Source organism: Crinia signifera, chromosome 4 (assembly GCF_055691185.1).
Source record: "Crinia signifera chromosome 4, ASM5569118v1, whole genome shotgun sequence".
Taxonomy (NCBI): Eukaryota; Metazoa; Chordata; class Amphibia; order Anura; family Myobatrachidae; genus Crinia; species Crinia signifera.
In genome coordinates this window covers 197,285,807-197,300,419 of record NC_139220.1, presented here as the reverse complement: position 1 = coordinate 197,300,419, position 14,613 = coordinate 197,285,807, and the positions used below count along the sequence as shown (strand labels likewise).

Sequence of the window (14,613 nt, the reverse complement as noted above, 5' to 3'; positions counted from 1 at the left end):
TATAGTTTTGTGATATTGCTCATCAGGGGAATGATTCTCTTGGTGAATGCAGTGTACCCTGAAGAGATACTGTAAACAACAGTGTACATAATCACAAACAAACCGGACAACCTAGAGCAGGCTGTTGCAAAACTAAAAGTCCCAGCATGGCTTGCCAAAGTTTTGCTACTAGGGAGTGCTAAAACTGTGGCACAGCATGCTGGGACTTGTAGTTTCACAACAGCTGGAGAGCCACAGGTGCCTACTCCTGACTTAGAGTGACGACAAAACAGAAGGAAAAATGTATCAGTCTGATCCTTGCTGATCTAATGGAAAAGAGAAAGGCCCTTATTCTGGTTGGTGCGGATATATCCGCGTGCGTTCGTTCCGCCGATGTTTTGTGTTTGCGCATGTGCAGAGGCATATCTGCGCATGTGCGAAAGGGACATATGTCCAAATTCCGCATGAATTGTCTACACTACGAACAGGGGGAGGAGAGGGGCGTGAAGGGCTGTTTGGCCTCATTAACATATGCATACGCCCCGTGTTTCATGGGCGTTCCCATGAAAATGCTGGGCGTACCTATGGTAATGAGGCCGTGGCGCACGTGTAGGGGGCGGACAAATGACATTGCCGGATGTCAGCTGCCCGCCCAGATCCCTGCTTTTGCACGGAGAAATGCCCGAGTGGTCTGAGCTCGCGGGAGCTGCCTGACCACTCGGTCCTGCATTCGATGGTATGCGACCATCGAATGATGGGGGAGGTTCCAAGAGATGGAGGAGGTGTATCCATAAGAAATTCACTCGTGCTCCGTGCGGTCAGCGGCTTACCGCATTCGGACGGAGTGAGTGATCCGTATGGAAGGCGGGGTTTAGGACGCACGGTCCTAGCCGCATATTCGGCTCTGGCCGCACAGACCAGAATAAGGCCCAGAAAGAGAAGCATGTCATGAGCAACTGTTAAATGCTGGTTTAAAGAAAATGGCTACAAGGGATATGTTGCAGCCTGGAAACCATTGCTTAGGCCCATAAAAAAAAGAAGGTGCTACTGTGGGCAAAAAAGCACAAGAGTTGGAGCACTACTCAGTGGAAGAAGGTTCTTTTTACAGATGTAGTTTGAGTTGTTTGGGTCCAAGTGGCAAAAGTTTGGGTACTTGTTTCCTATCTGGGCGCCCATCGCGGGCATCGCGTGTACATCGCATGCCATTATAATGACATGCGATGCGACCGACGCGATTACCGCGATTTTACATAGGGACCAATGTTAAATGTCCCAATTGACCCGCGATGACCACGATTTACCATAGGAAACAATGTTAAATAGATCAATTTCCCCAAATTATCATAGGGAACAATGGGAAATGGGGCAAAAACACCCCTGAACATAAAAATGTCCCCCCAAAAGTAGACCTTTTCATGCCCTACTATCCACTAGGGCGTGGAGTGAGAATAGAATAGTGTGGCGAGCGCAGCGAGCCACCGAGCCCGAAGCGTGGCGAGGGGACGCGGATACCTTCACAGTTATACGCGTCCCCTCGCGGGCTTCCCAGGTGTCCATGGTGACGCGGACACCTGGGAAGCCCGAGAAGGGACGCGTTTACCTGTGAAGGTATCCGCGTCCCCTCACGGAGCTCGCTGCGCTCGCCACGCTTCGGGCTCGGTGGCTCGCTACGCTCGCCACACTATTCTATTCTCACTCCACGCCCTAGTGGATAGTAGGGCATGAAAAGGTCGGAGGACGCGTACTGCTGCCCCTCGCGGCCTCGCTGCGCTCGCCACGCTTCGGGTTCACGTTGATGGCGGGGTGGCGTCAACTACTTTTGGGGGGACATTTCAATGTTCAGGGGTGTTTTTGGCCCATTTACTATTGTTCCTATGCTGATTTGGGTAAATTGATCCATTTAACATTGTTTCCTATGGTAAATCGTGGTCATCGCGGGTAAATTGAGGCATTTAACATTGTTCTCTATGGGAAAATCGCGGGCATCGCGTCTGGCCCATCGCACCCGATTTTTTATCGGCCGCGATGCCCGCGATGGCCCCGATTTTACCCCCGATGCCCGCGATTAAAATCGTGGGCGCCCAGATAGGAAACAAGTACCAAAGTTTGTTCATCGTGCAACAGTTAACCGGATACATCCTTCGTGCTATCGGCACACAGTCAAGCATGGATGAGATTCTGTTATTATCTGGGGATGTTTAGGATGTGGTGCAGTTGGTGACTTCGTAAAAAATCTAAGGAATTATGGACTCCAAATGCTATTACAATATCCTGGTGCACCATGCCATATATACAGTAGAGTGCAAAGGTTTTAGGTAGGTGTGTAAAAAATGCTGCAAAGTAAGAATGCTTTAAAAAAACATTGGAAAATTGATAAAAATAATTGTCCGGCACCGTCAGTTCAGTGCAATAGAAATAGATAATCCTCTTTGTAATCGACACGGCATCAGTGATAACCATAGGTTCACCCATACATTGCACCACTTTATGGAACTTCTCTATTCTTAGCTCCATTTTTCTTTTTAGGAAAGGTACAATGATCCCGAATCCAGATGCCATATTGGAAGAGGGCAAGGCAGAAATTTCTATAAAATTTATACCAATTGATAAAACTATGCCTTACTTAGAATTCCAGGCAAGTCCATCCCTAAAACCAGCATAAAAAAGTGATAAATTAGCATGTAGAGGAAACAGAAATAAACAAATAGATTAAAATAATTATAGTTTAAAATCACATGAGCGTTAGGAAAATAAAACAGAGCTGATAATATTTATCCTAAAAACCACTTTAAGGTCTGAATTTAAACCATTACGCATAGGAGTATTCAAATTAAAAATCCACCTTATTTCACTGGGAGACCATCTATTTTCTATGTTTTTGTCTCTCCAATTGTTTTGAATATTATGGAATCCAATAAATGTGTTGATGGTATTGTCATTACTATTGTCTTTCTCTTTATAATGTGGGTCATGAGTCCATTCCGTATATTTGAAAATATGCTTGCTTAATCTTGTTTTGAAATTTCTGGATGTTTATATATATATATATATATATATATATATATATATATATATATATATATATATATATATATATATATATATATATATATATATATATATATATATATATATATATATATATATATATATATATATACAGGTTGAGTATCCCGTATCCAAAATGCTCGGGACCAGGAGAATTTTGGATAACGAATTATTCCGTATTTCGGAATATTTTAATATTTCAATTATGTATTTTGAAGTATCTTGCATGTATGCTGTATAAACACATAAAATACACACAAATATATTTTAATACCACATAACATACACACAAATATATTTTATTTGTTCAAAAAACAAGGTTTCAAAACAAGAAACAAAATTTGTGTACTATCTCAGATATTGAATTTCAATGCCAAGCAATCAATTTCTTGCACATATATAGTGCCAGTTACATATCATGTCACCAGTAGTGCTGTTACAAATGTCCCCAGTGAGTTTTTAGCAAAAAAAATATATTTTTTTCACTGGAATGTATGGTTTTCGGAATAATTCGGATAACGGATACTCGGATACGGGATACTCAACCTGTGTATATATATATATATATATATATCATACTTGCCTACCCTCCCGGAATGGCCGGGAGGGTCCCGCAAATCGTGTCCCCCTCCCGGTCCCCCGGGAAGGGGGGCACGTCTCCCGCATTTCCCTACAGCCCCGGCTCCCCCTCTCCCCGCGGTCTAAAAACGATGACTTTCGCGGGTCCGCGGGGAGGGGGCGGGGCTAAATGACGCAATTTGCGGCATTTCGCATAATTTTTAGCCCCTCCCCCCACCCACGGACCCGCAAATTGAGGCTTCAGCCCGTCATGGGGGCGGGGCTTGATGACATCACCCGTGCCCCGCCCCCAAAACGAAGCCTCTACCCGCCCCCTTTCACTCCTCTCCGGGCTTCTCCCGGAAAGGAGTATGCCAAAGTCGGCAAGTATGATATATATATACACTTGTAATGGTCCGGCACTCCAAAATACCGTAATACCTGCACCCGGTGCCCCCGCAAGAGAGGGGGTAGGTACACTGCAGTAGAGTGTGGCACTCATGGTGAAAATAAATCAGACAGCTCTCAGGTTCAATCAATATTTCATTCAGTAATTTAGAATGTCATCAGGATACCACAGAAACGTTGATTGAACCCGAGAGCTGTCTGATTTCTTTTCACCGCGAGTGCCATGCCACGGTGTATAAATCATATATAAATCAGGGTTGCTTATATCTACATGAAGTTATTTTTCCTATAAAAGATTGTTGTTTCCCAATCACAAATTGCAGGTGGTATCGCTAATTGGTGTGTGCTGCATGTGCGGGCAATGTGGTAGATCATGCTCTCAGAAAGCCGAGTCTGAGCACCAGTCTGATTGTTTCTTCTGAGTAGGGATTATCAAAAGTGGCAACAGATATGTGCTTCAATAATTGTAAGTAACAGAAAGTGGAATGTTGTATCCACTTTATAAATACATCAGCATAGATCATCTAACATTGCTGCATAGGCACATAAAATAGGCACCTAAAACAACTTGGGGACTCTCATACAGAGATCAAATAGAGGAATCATACTATATATATATATATATATATATATATATTTATAAATCTATATATATATATCTGTTGTGGCTGACCAACACTCGTATCGCTGAAAAGGGAATCTTGCCCGGTGCTCCCCGTGAATGAACTGTCTGTTAAAGCAGCACTTGCATATCTTGCTGGTGGTGGTGCCACTCTCGGACTTAGAAATAAAACAACAGATGCCCCAAGGTGGTTCAACTTTTCAGTGCCCTGTGCACTTTTATCAAGAACGACAGAATGCCGTATTCTGCCGTTCTTGATAAAAGTGAACAGGGCACTGAAACGTTGAACCACCTTGGGGCATCTGTTGTTTTATTTCTAAGTCCGAGAGTGCCACCGCCACCAGCAAGATATATATATATATATATATATATATATATATCTTGGAACAGGTTGGCACTCACTCACAGAGATGTAAATGCCTGGGGTCGCCTTTCAGTAGTCCCACGTAGGAGCCACATACATACAGCCAGAAAGTAGAAATGGCACTCACCAGGGCTTTATAATAATGCAAATAGGATATTTTAATCCATCATAGATCAATACATACAAGTCAGGTCGACGTTTTGGCCACAAAACGTGGCCTTAATCATGACCACAGCAAACAAACAGACCAACAGATCCCTACCCACAGGACCTCCTTTTGGGATGCAGTCAATTTGCCGGCGGTCGGGATCCCGGCGGTCGGAATCCCGACACTGAAATCCCGACCGCCAAAATCCCGAAACTTTCTCCCTCCGTGGGTGTCCTCGACACCCATAGAGGGAGAATAAAATAGCGTGCCGAGCGTAGCGAGGCACCGGGCCCGCTGCGTGGCGAGCGCAGCGAGCCCGCAAGGGGGGGGCGCTCCACGTCCCCCCCATGTCAGGATTTTGGCGGTCGGGATTCCAGTGTCGGGATTCCGACCGCCGGCATTACATATCGGATCCCTCCTTTTATTCAGGCACCTCCCACTGGTAACCACACCAGCCAGCATATAATGTAGGTCCATATAAATAATATATCAGTCACATATCATATTGAAATCACAAAAAGCAATATGAATATATAAATACCCAAAAACATCTTCAGAAAAGCCATCACAGGTTATTCCACGAGTCCCGGGCAGCACCCAGGTGCTTCATTTCCAGCATGCGTTCCATATCACAGGAAATGTATCAAACTGCGTACCAGTGACCGGCGCCTCAGTGCCCTCAAACAGCGCATACTCACCAACTCCCGGAAACACATTGCTGGACCTAGCACTTGGAAATGCCCATGATGCGTTCCAGATATCTTAATCATACCTATGCTCCACCACATAGTGTTTTGGTGCGCACGACCATGTTTAAATGCCTTAACCTTGCAAGGCACAATATCACTAGTAGGTGCCAATCACCGCTGGGGGTCTCCCAACCAGAATACTGAAGATACCTGTCAATTCATATATTTCAAAAACTTATACAGACAGACTAAACAGACAAACCCTATATATTACATATACATATCACATCAATATTTTTTGAAAATCATGAAAAACCTATATAGCCGCACTATTGTGCTCAATATATCCATCACAGAAATATGCTTAAGTGGTTATATTCATTCAACTCCTTTGGGGCTACACTGTCCAGCACATGGATCCAGCGAGATTCTTGTTGCCCCCTCTCCGTAGCGGAGGAACCCAATCAATTATCATATATTTAAGCATAGAGAGCTGATGTCCACGTGAAGTAAAATGTGCCGCCCCTGACGAAGTCTGTTCCAGTGTCGAAACGCGTTGGGCGTGGCTTGTTGATGGTCTGATGTAGTGACGTCTTCCTTCCACCAGCAATCCAGCAGGCACTCTGTACGATTTTCCTGGGCGGCTCCGGCATTTGATTTTCTGACCGGCATCTTATAGCTGATCCGGGGTTATCGTGATACATCTTTGAGAAGTTTATGCTAGGATCCTGCTGTACACGTGGCTGGCAAGCTTATATATTTTAAACTTGTATGTGAGCTTATTGAGAATAGTAAACATTTGTTACACATTTTGCTCATGGAGTGCGTTTCTCATGGAGTGCGTTTCTCTCTCTCTCTATCTATCTATATGTGTGTGTGTGTGTGTGTGTGTGTGTGTGTGTGTCCTGACCCTCATGCTGTGAAGACGTCAATTGTTGCGTGTCTTGAGAAAGGCCACCTGGTGGCCGAAACGTAGACCTACATCCTTTTCTGTGACTGGTAATGTACCAATAAATTTTACATGATGAGACGCTGGTGAGTGCCCTTATTGGATCGAAACAATCCTACCCTGCTCTATATATATATATATTGGTACTCCTTATAAAACAGGAAGAAATTATAAACGCATGCAAATATAAAGAATTTTTCTTCTTCTTTTTCTTTTCATTCTCAGTTTATATTTTTTTAGTTGCATTATATTATTTGACCAATGATTAGATTCTTGTTGCTATCTCAATTGAGTAAAAACAAACCTTTACCAATTGGGTATTGGCAATAAAGGAAATATGATGGTCAGTCACAATTGATGCTTAATTATAATTTAATAATTTATAAAAACAATTAAAAAATTCCAGTATCTCGGTGACCCAACCACTCATTATATATTCGCAGGCTAAAAAAGGCATGCACAATTTTTTCTGAATGACACCAATTTTTACATATTATTAAAATATTTTAACTGTATTGATACATAAAATATTATTGGGGTTCTAGCATGCAGCCCACCCGAGTTTCTTTTTTTCATAGGTTAACTACAGATAACTTGGGGGTGCACCACCGACCATCACATATTAGATACTGGGCAGGGCAGTTGGTAAGCCCAAGGAAGTGAAATGTGATGTTAAGAGGAGATAATTATCAATAATAAAGGTCATTATGATCCCCAATTCTGAATAATTAATAAGCAATTAAAAGTTGTTTCCAGACTGAGTGCGTTTCACTAACCCTCTTTTATCATAAGGCTGTTTGAAGACGTCAGGCATCACGTGTACCCATGGGAACGCCCAGCGGTTTCATGCGGATGCCCATGAAATGCTGGGCATTCCCATTGGTGATCCCTGTCCCTGCCTGCCCTGATGCCTGCAATCGCCTAATAGCTAGGCGACTATGCAAGTCACCAAATCCATTCGTAAAGGGGAGCTGCACATGCACATAAGAGACCATGTGCAGTCCCCAAAACATCGGGACAGAGCCAAACACACATTAATGCGAGAGAATCAAAATGACCCCCAATGTACGGAAGCAGAATAACTACTGTGGGCATTATGTGTATAAAGGGCACTGCTACTGTGGGCAAGGTATGTAAGCAAAACTACTACTGTGGACATTATGCGTAAGCAGCACTACTACTGTGGGCGTTATGTGTATAAGCAGCACTGCTACTGGTCTTATGTGTAAAGGGGCACTACCACTGAGGGAATTATGTGTTTAAGGAGCACTACTGTGGGCATTGTGTATAAAGAAGCACCACTGTGGGATATAATGTGGATAAGGTGCACTACATGAGGTGTAATGTGAATAAGATTGTGCTACACGTGTAATTTGAATTGGGTGTACCATTGTGCAGCCACACCCCTTCCATTGAGACTACCCCTCTTGTTTGTGGTGCACACTGTCCCTTTTTTAAGTACAGTAATGGACAGAGGGAGAAAATGTATAGTTTGCCATGAGTAAGGAACATCACAGGCTGTGTGTTTCATACAGGGGGGGGTCAGCCTGTGGGGTCATGTTGTTGTTACTATTATACGGGGGAGCAGCCTGTGGTGTCCATTTATTATCTTTTTTTTTTATTAATACGTATTTTTTTTTTCTAAAAACCTCCATTTAACGATGCACTGTTATTTATGTGCCAGTGCTCTGGACTTGCCCCCAGGCTAAAAGTTGCCTCTGACTCCCTCCAGGCTCCTTGTACTCCCAAGTCTTCTCCCTCCCTCTGCATCCGTATCCGTGTCCGTATCGCGTCACACTCTTGGAGGAGTATGTACGTTAATGCTGCGCTGCTGCCTGTAAAAAAAAAAAAAATGCATATACTGCATATATAATAACGTAATAGGGTGTTGGCCTTCTGAGAGCCTGCTACAAATCGGGGGAAGGGGGGGGGGGGGGGAAACATGCCCTTGCTCCGTGCACCATGGTACCTAGCTACACCGCTGATAACCCTGCAAAAAAACTGTGTGAAATTCCCGGGCCATTACACCCGGGAATTTCACTGACACCCATTCACATGACACGGAAAATTACTGCTCATTCACATGACATGGGAAATTACTGCTTGCCCTGGCAAATTCACAATTTTTTGAGGCAGTGAGAACGGGCTATTAAGAAACTTTGGGGGTTATTCTAGTTCACACTTTCTGACAAATTCCTTCTTAAGCCCCGTACACACGGGGGAGATATATTGCTCAGTTTCTCCTTTGCATCAGCAACCAGAGATGGTCGCTGATGAAAAAGAAACTGCAGAGGGAGCCCGGCAGTGGTAATCAGCTGGTCGCAGGAGCATGTTCCTGCGACCAGCGATCACTACAGGGGTAAAAATGGGAGCGCGCACCCGGCGATATATCGCCGGTGCACACTCCCATCGTGGGCAATATGGTCGCTTAGCGACCATATTTCCCGCGATATTACACAAAATCGCCCCCGTGTGTATGCACCTGTAGATGGACAAAACCATGTGCACTGCAGGTGGGGCAGATGTTACTTGTGCAGAGAGAGTTAGATTAGGAGGGGGTTTTACTTCAAAGTGAGATCTATATTGCAGTGTAAAAATAAAGCAGTCAGTATTTACCCTGCACAGAAATAAAATAACTCACCCAAATATAATTCTCTCTACACATTTTACATCTGCCCCCCTGCAGTGCACATGGTTCTGTCCATCTAAGAAGGATTTTGTCAGAAAGAGTGAACTAGAATAAGGCCCATTATGCCTAGCGGTAAGATGAAAAAGAAAATGCTGATTAATCTAGGGTGCCATAATTCAAAAAAGTTTGTGAACTATCAATGTAATGCATTTGTAAATGCTAAAAACATTGCATTAGAGGAGAAATCTCTGGTCCGTTTGTTCAGACACAAAGAAGTAGCAGGAGAAATAAGTTGTGTGTATGACCAACAATTTTGCCTGATAATCCATCCACTTTATCAAAGATAGTAGGCAAGAAATGGAGATATCACTTCCCAATTACTAGAGCTGTTGGATATACAAAAAAAGTCATCAAAAATGCATTTTCATGTGTCAACATCACCATGTCGACCCAATGCATATCAACCAATAGTGATCGATTAACTGTCAACCTAATGCACAAAGTCGAAAAAAAGATAATAAAGTAAGAAAGATTATTTAGGAAGTGAGAGAGCATACATTCTGTTTAAAACACACCATTCTCTCCTGTTTCCCATACGGGTGTGAGTTGTTAGGTCTACACCAACTAGGTCGACACCACTAGGTCGACAGGCAGCAAGGTCCACATTGGTCTAGGTCAACACAAGCATTAGGTCGACATGGGTAAGGTCGACAGTCAAAAGGTCGACATGGGGTTTTTCACTGTATTTTTCCCCCAAATATCGACAGTCAGCTAAAAAAACAGTGAAAAATCCCATGTCGACCTTTTAACTGTCGACCTAATGCTTGTGTCGGCCTTCAAAAAGCCATATGTGAAACGTGCGTTGGCCACATGCACGTGCTGTTTGAATGTGTACAAATATTGTATATTGATTAATAGTTATGTCAGCCTAATGGAGCAGCTCAAAGCCAGCTTAATTATTATGCAGTAGAGAACACCGCTCAGCGGGGTTTAGCGTGTGTGATATATTGGTGTGTGATATATATTGCCCGAATCTGCTTGTCACTAATGTGAATGAGGTCTGAATTTAAACAGACCACAGACATTACAAGCAGGGCTAGTGCATGATACCGTATATATCCTTTTGTCTGAAACTAGTCAACCACGACGTGTGCTTTGAGAGATAGAGCACCAGACAATAGACATTGTACACCAATAACACAGATGACCAATAATACAAAAGACCCTGTTTCTGCAATCTAGTCTGAAACCTAGCAGACTATATACCACTGTGGAAGAAATGATATATGAACCCTGTTGAGGCTTTCTATTCCTATGTACCCTAAACCTAAGTGTTTGGAAGAGATACAACACCAAACACTGTATGTTCACAAATTATTTATGTGAGGAATTGCAACCAAAATAGAGGAATCTGATAACCATACACACTACCAGATTACCCAGGCAATCTCTCATAGGGTACCTTCAAAACAATAGCGTGACCCTCCAAGAACTACATATTTTGTAATAATATATGTAATATGACAACCTTGATACCAATGTCATAAATGATTACTGTCAATATCTTACCCCCTTATCAACCAGCAGTGCATAAACAACTACAAAAATAAAGTGTATGTAATCAATTAAGATAAAAAACTCTATTTGTGCTATAATAGTTGCTAAACCAGACACTTGCTGATCGAAAGGACAAAATGTAACAAAATAGAGGGACCTGACTACATACACACAGTCAGATCACCCATACAATTTCTCCAAGGACTCTTCTTAATGAAAGTGTGTGACCCTGTAAAAACAACATAATCTGCCTAATATGTATGATGGGCACGACATCCTCTATATTTGAACAAACTATTACTATGTACACCCATCCTGTCGTTTGAAAAGTTAAAATTGTAATAAAATAGAGGGATCAGACAGTACACGCACTGTCAGATCGCCCATACAATTTCCCTAAAACAACTCTAAAAAGACAGCAAAGCCAGCTTGCTGCGCATGATCGGCACAAATCTCTGTAACATCATGTGTAAATAAACGCACATGCACGAACTGCAGTGCGCATAGCACAAAATTTCACTTGTGCATATTACAGAATTCCGGGGGTTATTCTAGTCCATTCTTTCTGACAAAATCCTTCTTAGATGGACAAAACCATGTGCACTGCGGGTGGGGCAGATGTAACTTGTGCAGAGAGAGTTCGATTTGGGTGGGGTTTTTCTTCAAAGTGAGATCTATATTGAAGTGTAAAATCATGCAGTCAGTATTTTCCCTGCACAGAAACAATATAACTCACCCAAATCTAATTATCTCTGCACATGTTACATCTACCCCCCTGCAGTGCACATGGTTTTGTCCATCTAAGAAGGATTTTGTCAGAAAGAATGAACTAGAATAAACCCCTCCATCTGTCTGCTATATCGGCTGGTGTAATGTGTACAACTGGCCTAATCTGGATTATTTGTATCGAGTAAGGTGTATACAACAAATAATACACGCACAAATTCTTACTGTGCACTAATATCGAGTCTCCAGCAGTTGCTGAACAAATATACCAATAGGTAAAAAGTACTGCCGATACAGTCATAAATTGGTACACATGAAAAGCAGCCCTTAAATGGAGCAGGTTGTGCAACATTTGCAGAATTGATACACACCAACCAACCGAATGAACAGATATTAAATATAGAGTCTACCCAAATTGACTCAGAAAATTACATAGTCGTAACATAATAGAGGAACCAGACATGATACAGCGTCTGATTACCCATACGACTCCCTTGACAGTATTCAACAGTAGTATACATTGAGAGCGACACGGCTTATTGCATCACTTATTACAGTGATTAATCAACAGGAGAAACCTCACGATACGACCCACAAGTGAAGTGACACACACACAGCACGTGCATTAATTTAATAATTGTTCAATGTTTATGTCAGTCATGTACGTAGTTTATATTTCACCTTAAATGGCTCTTTTTTTATCGGTATTATTAAAAGTTATTTTTTAAAATAATAATTCCTCTTCAGTGCGCCAGCAACAAAGACAATCCTTTTCTTTTCTTGTTCTCTTAGGTCGACATGGGCAAGGTCGACAGTCAAAAGGTCGACATGGGGTTTTTCACAGTTTTTTCCCCCCAAATATCGACAGTCAGCTAAAAAAAACAGTGAAAAATCCCATGTCGACCTTTTAACTGTCGACCTAATGCTTGTGTCGGCCTTCAAAAAGCCATAATGACCTTTCAACCTAGACCCATGTCGACCTTGACCCATGTCGACCCTGCTGCCTGTCGACCTAGTGGTTTCAACCCAATGCTTGTCGACCTAGTGGTGTCAACCCAATACTTGTCGACCTAGTTGGTGTAGACCTAATGACCGTATCCCTCCCATACACAGGTTGAATATTTGTTAGACTTTTATGAAAACACAATTATATTCTGAAGTGTTTTTATTATTTTACTTTATTCACTATCTTCATGGCATTTTAGGAATCCAACTAGTTAACCAGGCGTTTTCAGAAAGAGAGAGTGATGTCAGCTCCGGCCTCGATCAGCCTGTTTCTATCGCACAGGTAGAGTAACTCCTGGGTTATGCACAGACTGCACACATCACTCAACATCAAAAATGATTTGATGTTAAGTGAGTTGCAAATGGATTTGCAGCTAATCGACAGTCTGCGATATTTTCGGAAGCCATTCGCAGCTTTGCACAGGGCCAGATTTCAATCTGATGGGGCAGCAGCTATCTGATTGCAGGGCTCTGCGGAGTAGCGATCAGGTCTGAATAATTTCCAAAGTTTTAGATTTCCAGTATTTTTAATACCTCATTGGTATAGGACGTTAACTCAAAGAATAAAAGCAAGCAATGAGTACAATTCTTAGTAAGCCAGCCCTTAGCGTATTACCCTGGAAATAAAAGTCTCATTGCAATAAGTATGAGAATAGTGAATAACCACTTCCTGTATGAACATATTTTGTTCTTTTTGAGTGTGATTTCCTGGCTGATAGGTGTAGGGGTTGTACCTTATTACTATCTGTTATTTTGTAGTCACACAGATTGTGGCTTAGATCACTCTTGAACATTACAGAGTGCAGCGTTCATTCATTGTACAAAGACTACACAGAGATATAGAGCACTTGTATACCACTTGGTTAATGGAACTCTACCTAGTTGCGATTGGGCTAACATTGCCATTACTGGTAAAATGTGTTCCTGTTAAAGGTAAGTACATAAAAGGCTTTATTGGTTATAAGATCTACAATTTATATAGATTTTAGAATGTAAGCTCTCACAAGCAGGACCCTCTCTCCTCATGTGCTTTTCTTATATAATATACAGTGTGTGTGTGTGTGTGTGTGTGTGTATATATATATATATATATATATATATATATTTATATATGTATATATATGCCACCGTATTAATTGCTTCAGTGTCCTGTCACCTGATGGAACGGTCTTTATTTACCATTAATTGTCCTAAATTTCCTACTACTGTAATTCGTTATTTAATTGTTTAAAAAAAAATTTGCTCATTTATGTATTGTTAGGCTATTCAGAACCCTTGTAGCGCCATGTAAATAAAATAACGGTACTTACACGGCGCCCACGATATTAAGTTGTATGACATCTCATCGCATCGCATTGCATGCGGGCATATGGCATGCGATGCGATTTTAAATTGTATAAGCCCCTATACGATTTTTAATTGTATAAGCACCCTAATGGGTGCTTACAATGTTAAATGCACCCCCACGCCACCCCCACTATGAACGCCAACCCGAAGCGTGTTGAGCGCAGCAAGCCCGCAAGGGGCGGCGGTACATGTCCTCTGACCTTTTCATACCCCCACTATCCACGTTGGTGTGGAGTTGATCTTATATAGTGTGGCGAGTGCATCGATACACCGAGCCCAAACCGTGGCGAGCGGACGCGCATCACTTCACATGTATTCCGCGTCCCCTCGCCACGCTTCGGGCTCGGTGGCTCGCTGCGCTCGCCACACTATAGAAAATCAACTCTGCATCGACGTGGATAGTGGGGTATGAAAAAGGTCAGAGGACGCGTACCGCTGCGCTCACCACCCTTTAGGTTGGCGTTGATAGTGGGGGTGGCGTGGGGGTGCTTTTAACATTGTAAACACCCATTACGGTGCTTATACAATTATTTATCTTATAGGGGGCACATTTAACATTGGAAACACCCATTAGGATGCTTATA

At 42.5% G+C, this 14,613-nt stretch overlaps 1 protein-coding gene across 5 annotated transcripts in view; it reads left to right on the top strand.

The window, feature by feature from the left end:
- The first annotated feature begins 13,490 nt into the window (after positions 1–13,490).
- Positions 13,491–14,613, top strand: part of LOC146072500 (uncharacterized) — a 44,317-nt gene continuing 43,194 nt past the window's right edge. For all 5 annotated transcript variants that reach the window (XM_083179729.1, XM_083179728.1, XM_083179727.1 and 2 more), the window contains exon 1: positions 13,491–13,615. In XM_083179729.1, the coding sequence (XP_083035855.1) occupies positions 13,549–13,615 (67 nt within the window). In that variant the 5' untranslated portion in view covers positions 13,491–13,548. The remainder of the gene's footprint in view (positions 13,616–14,613) is intronic.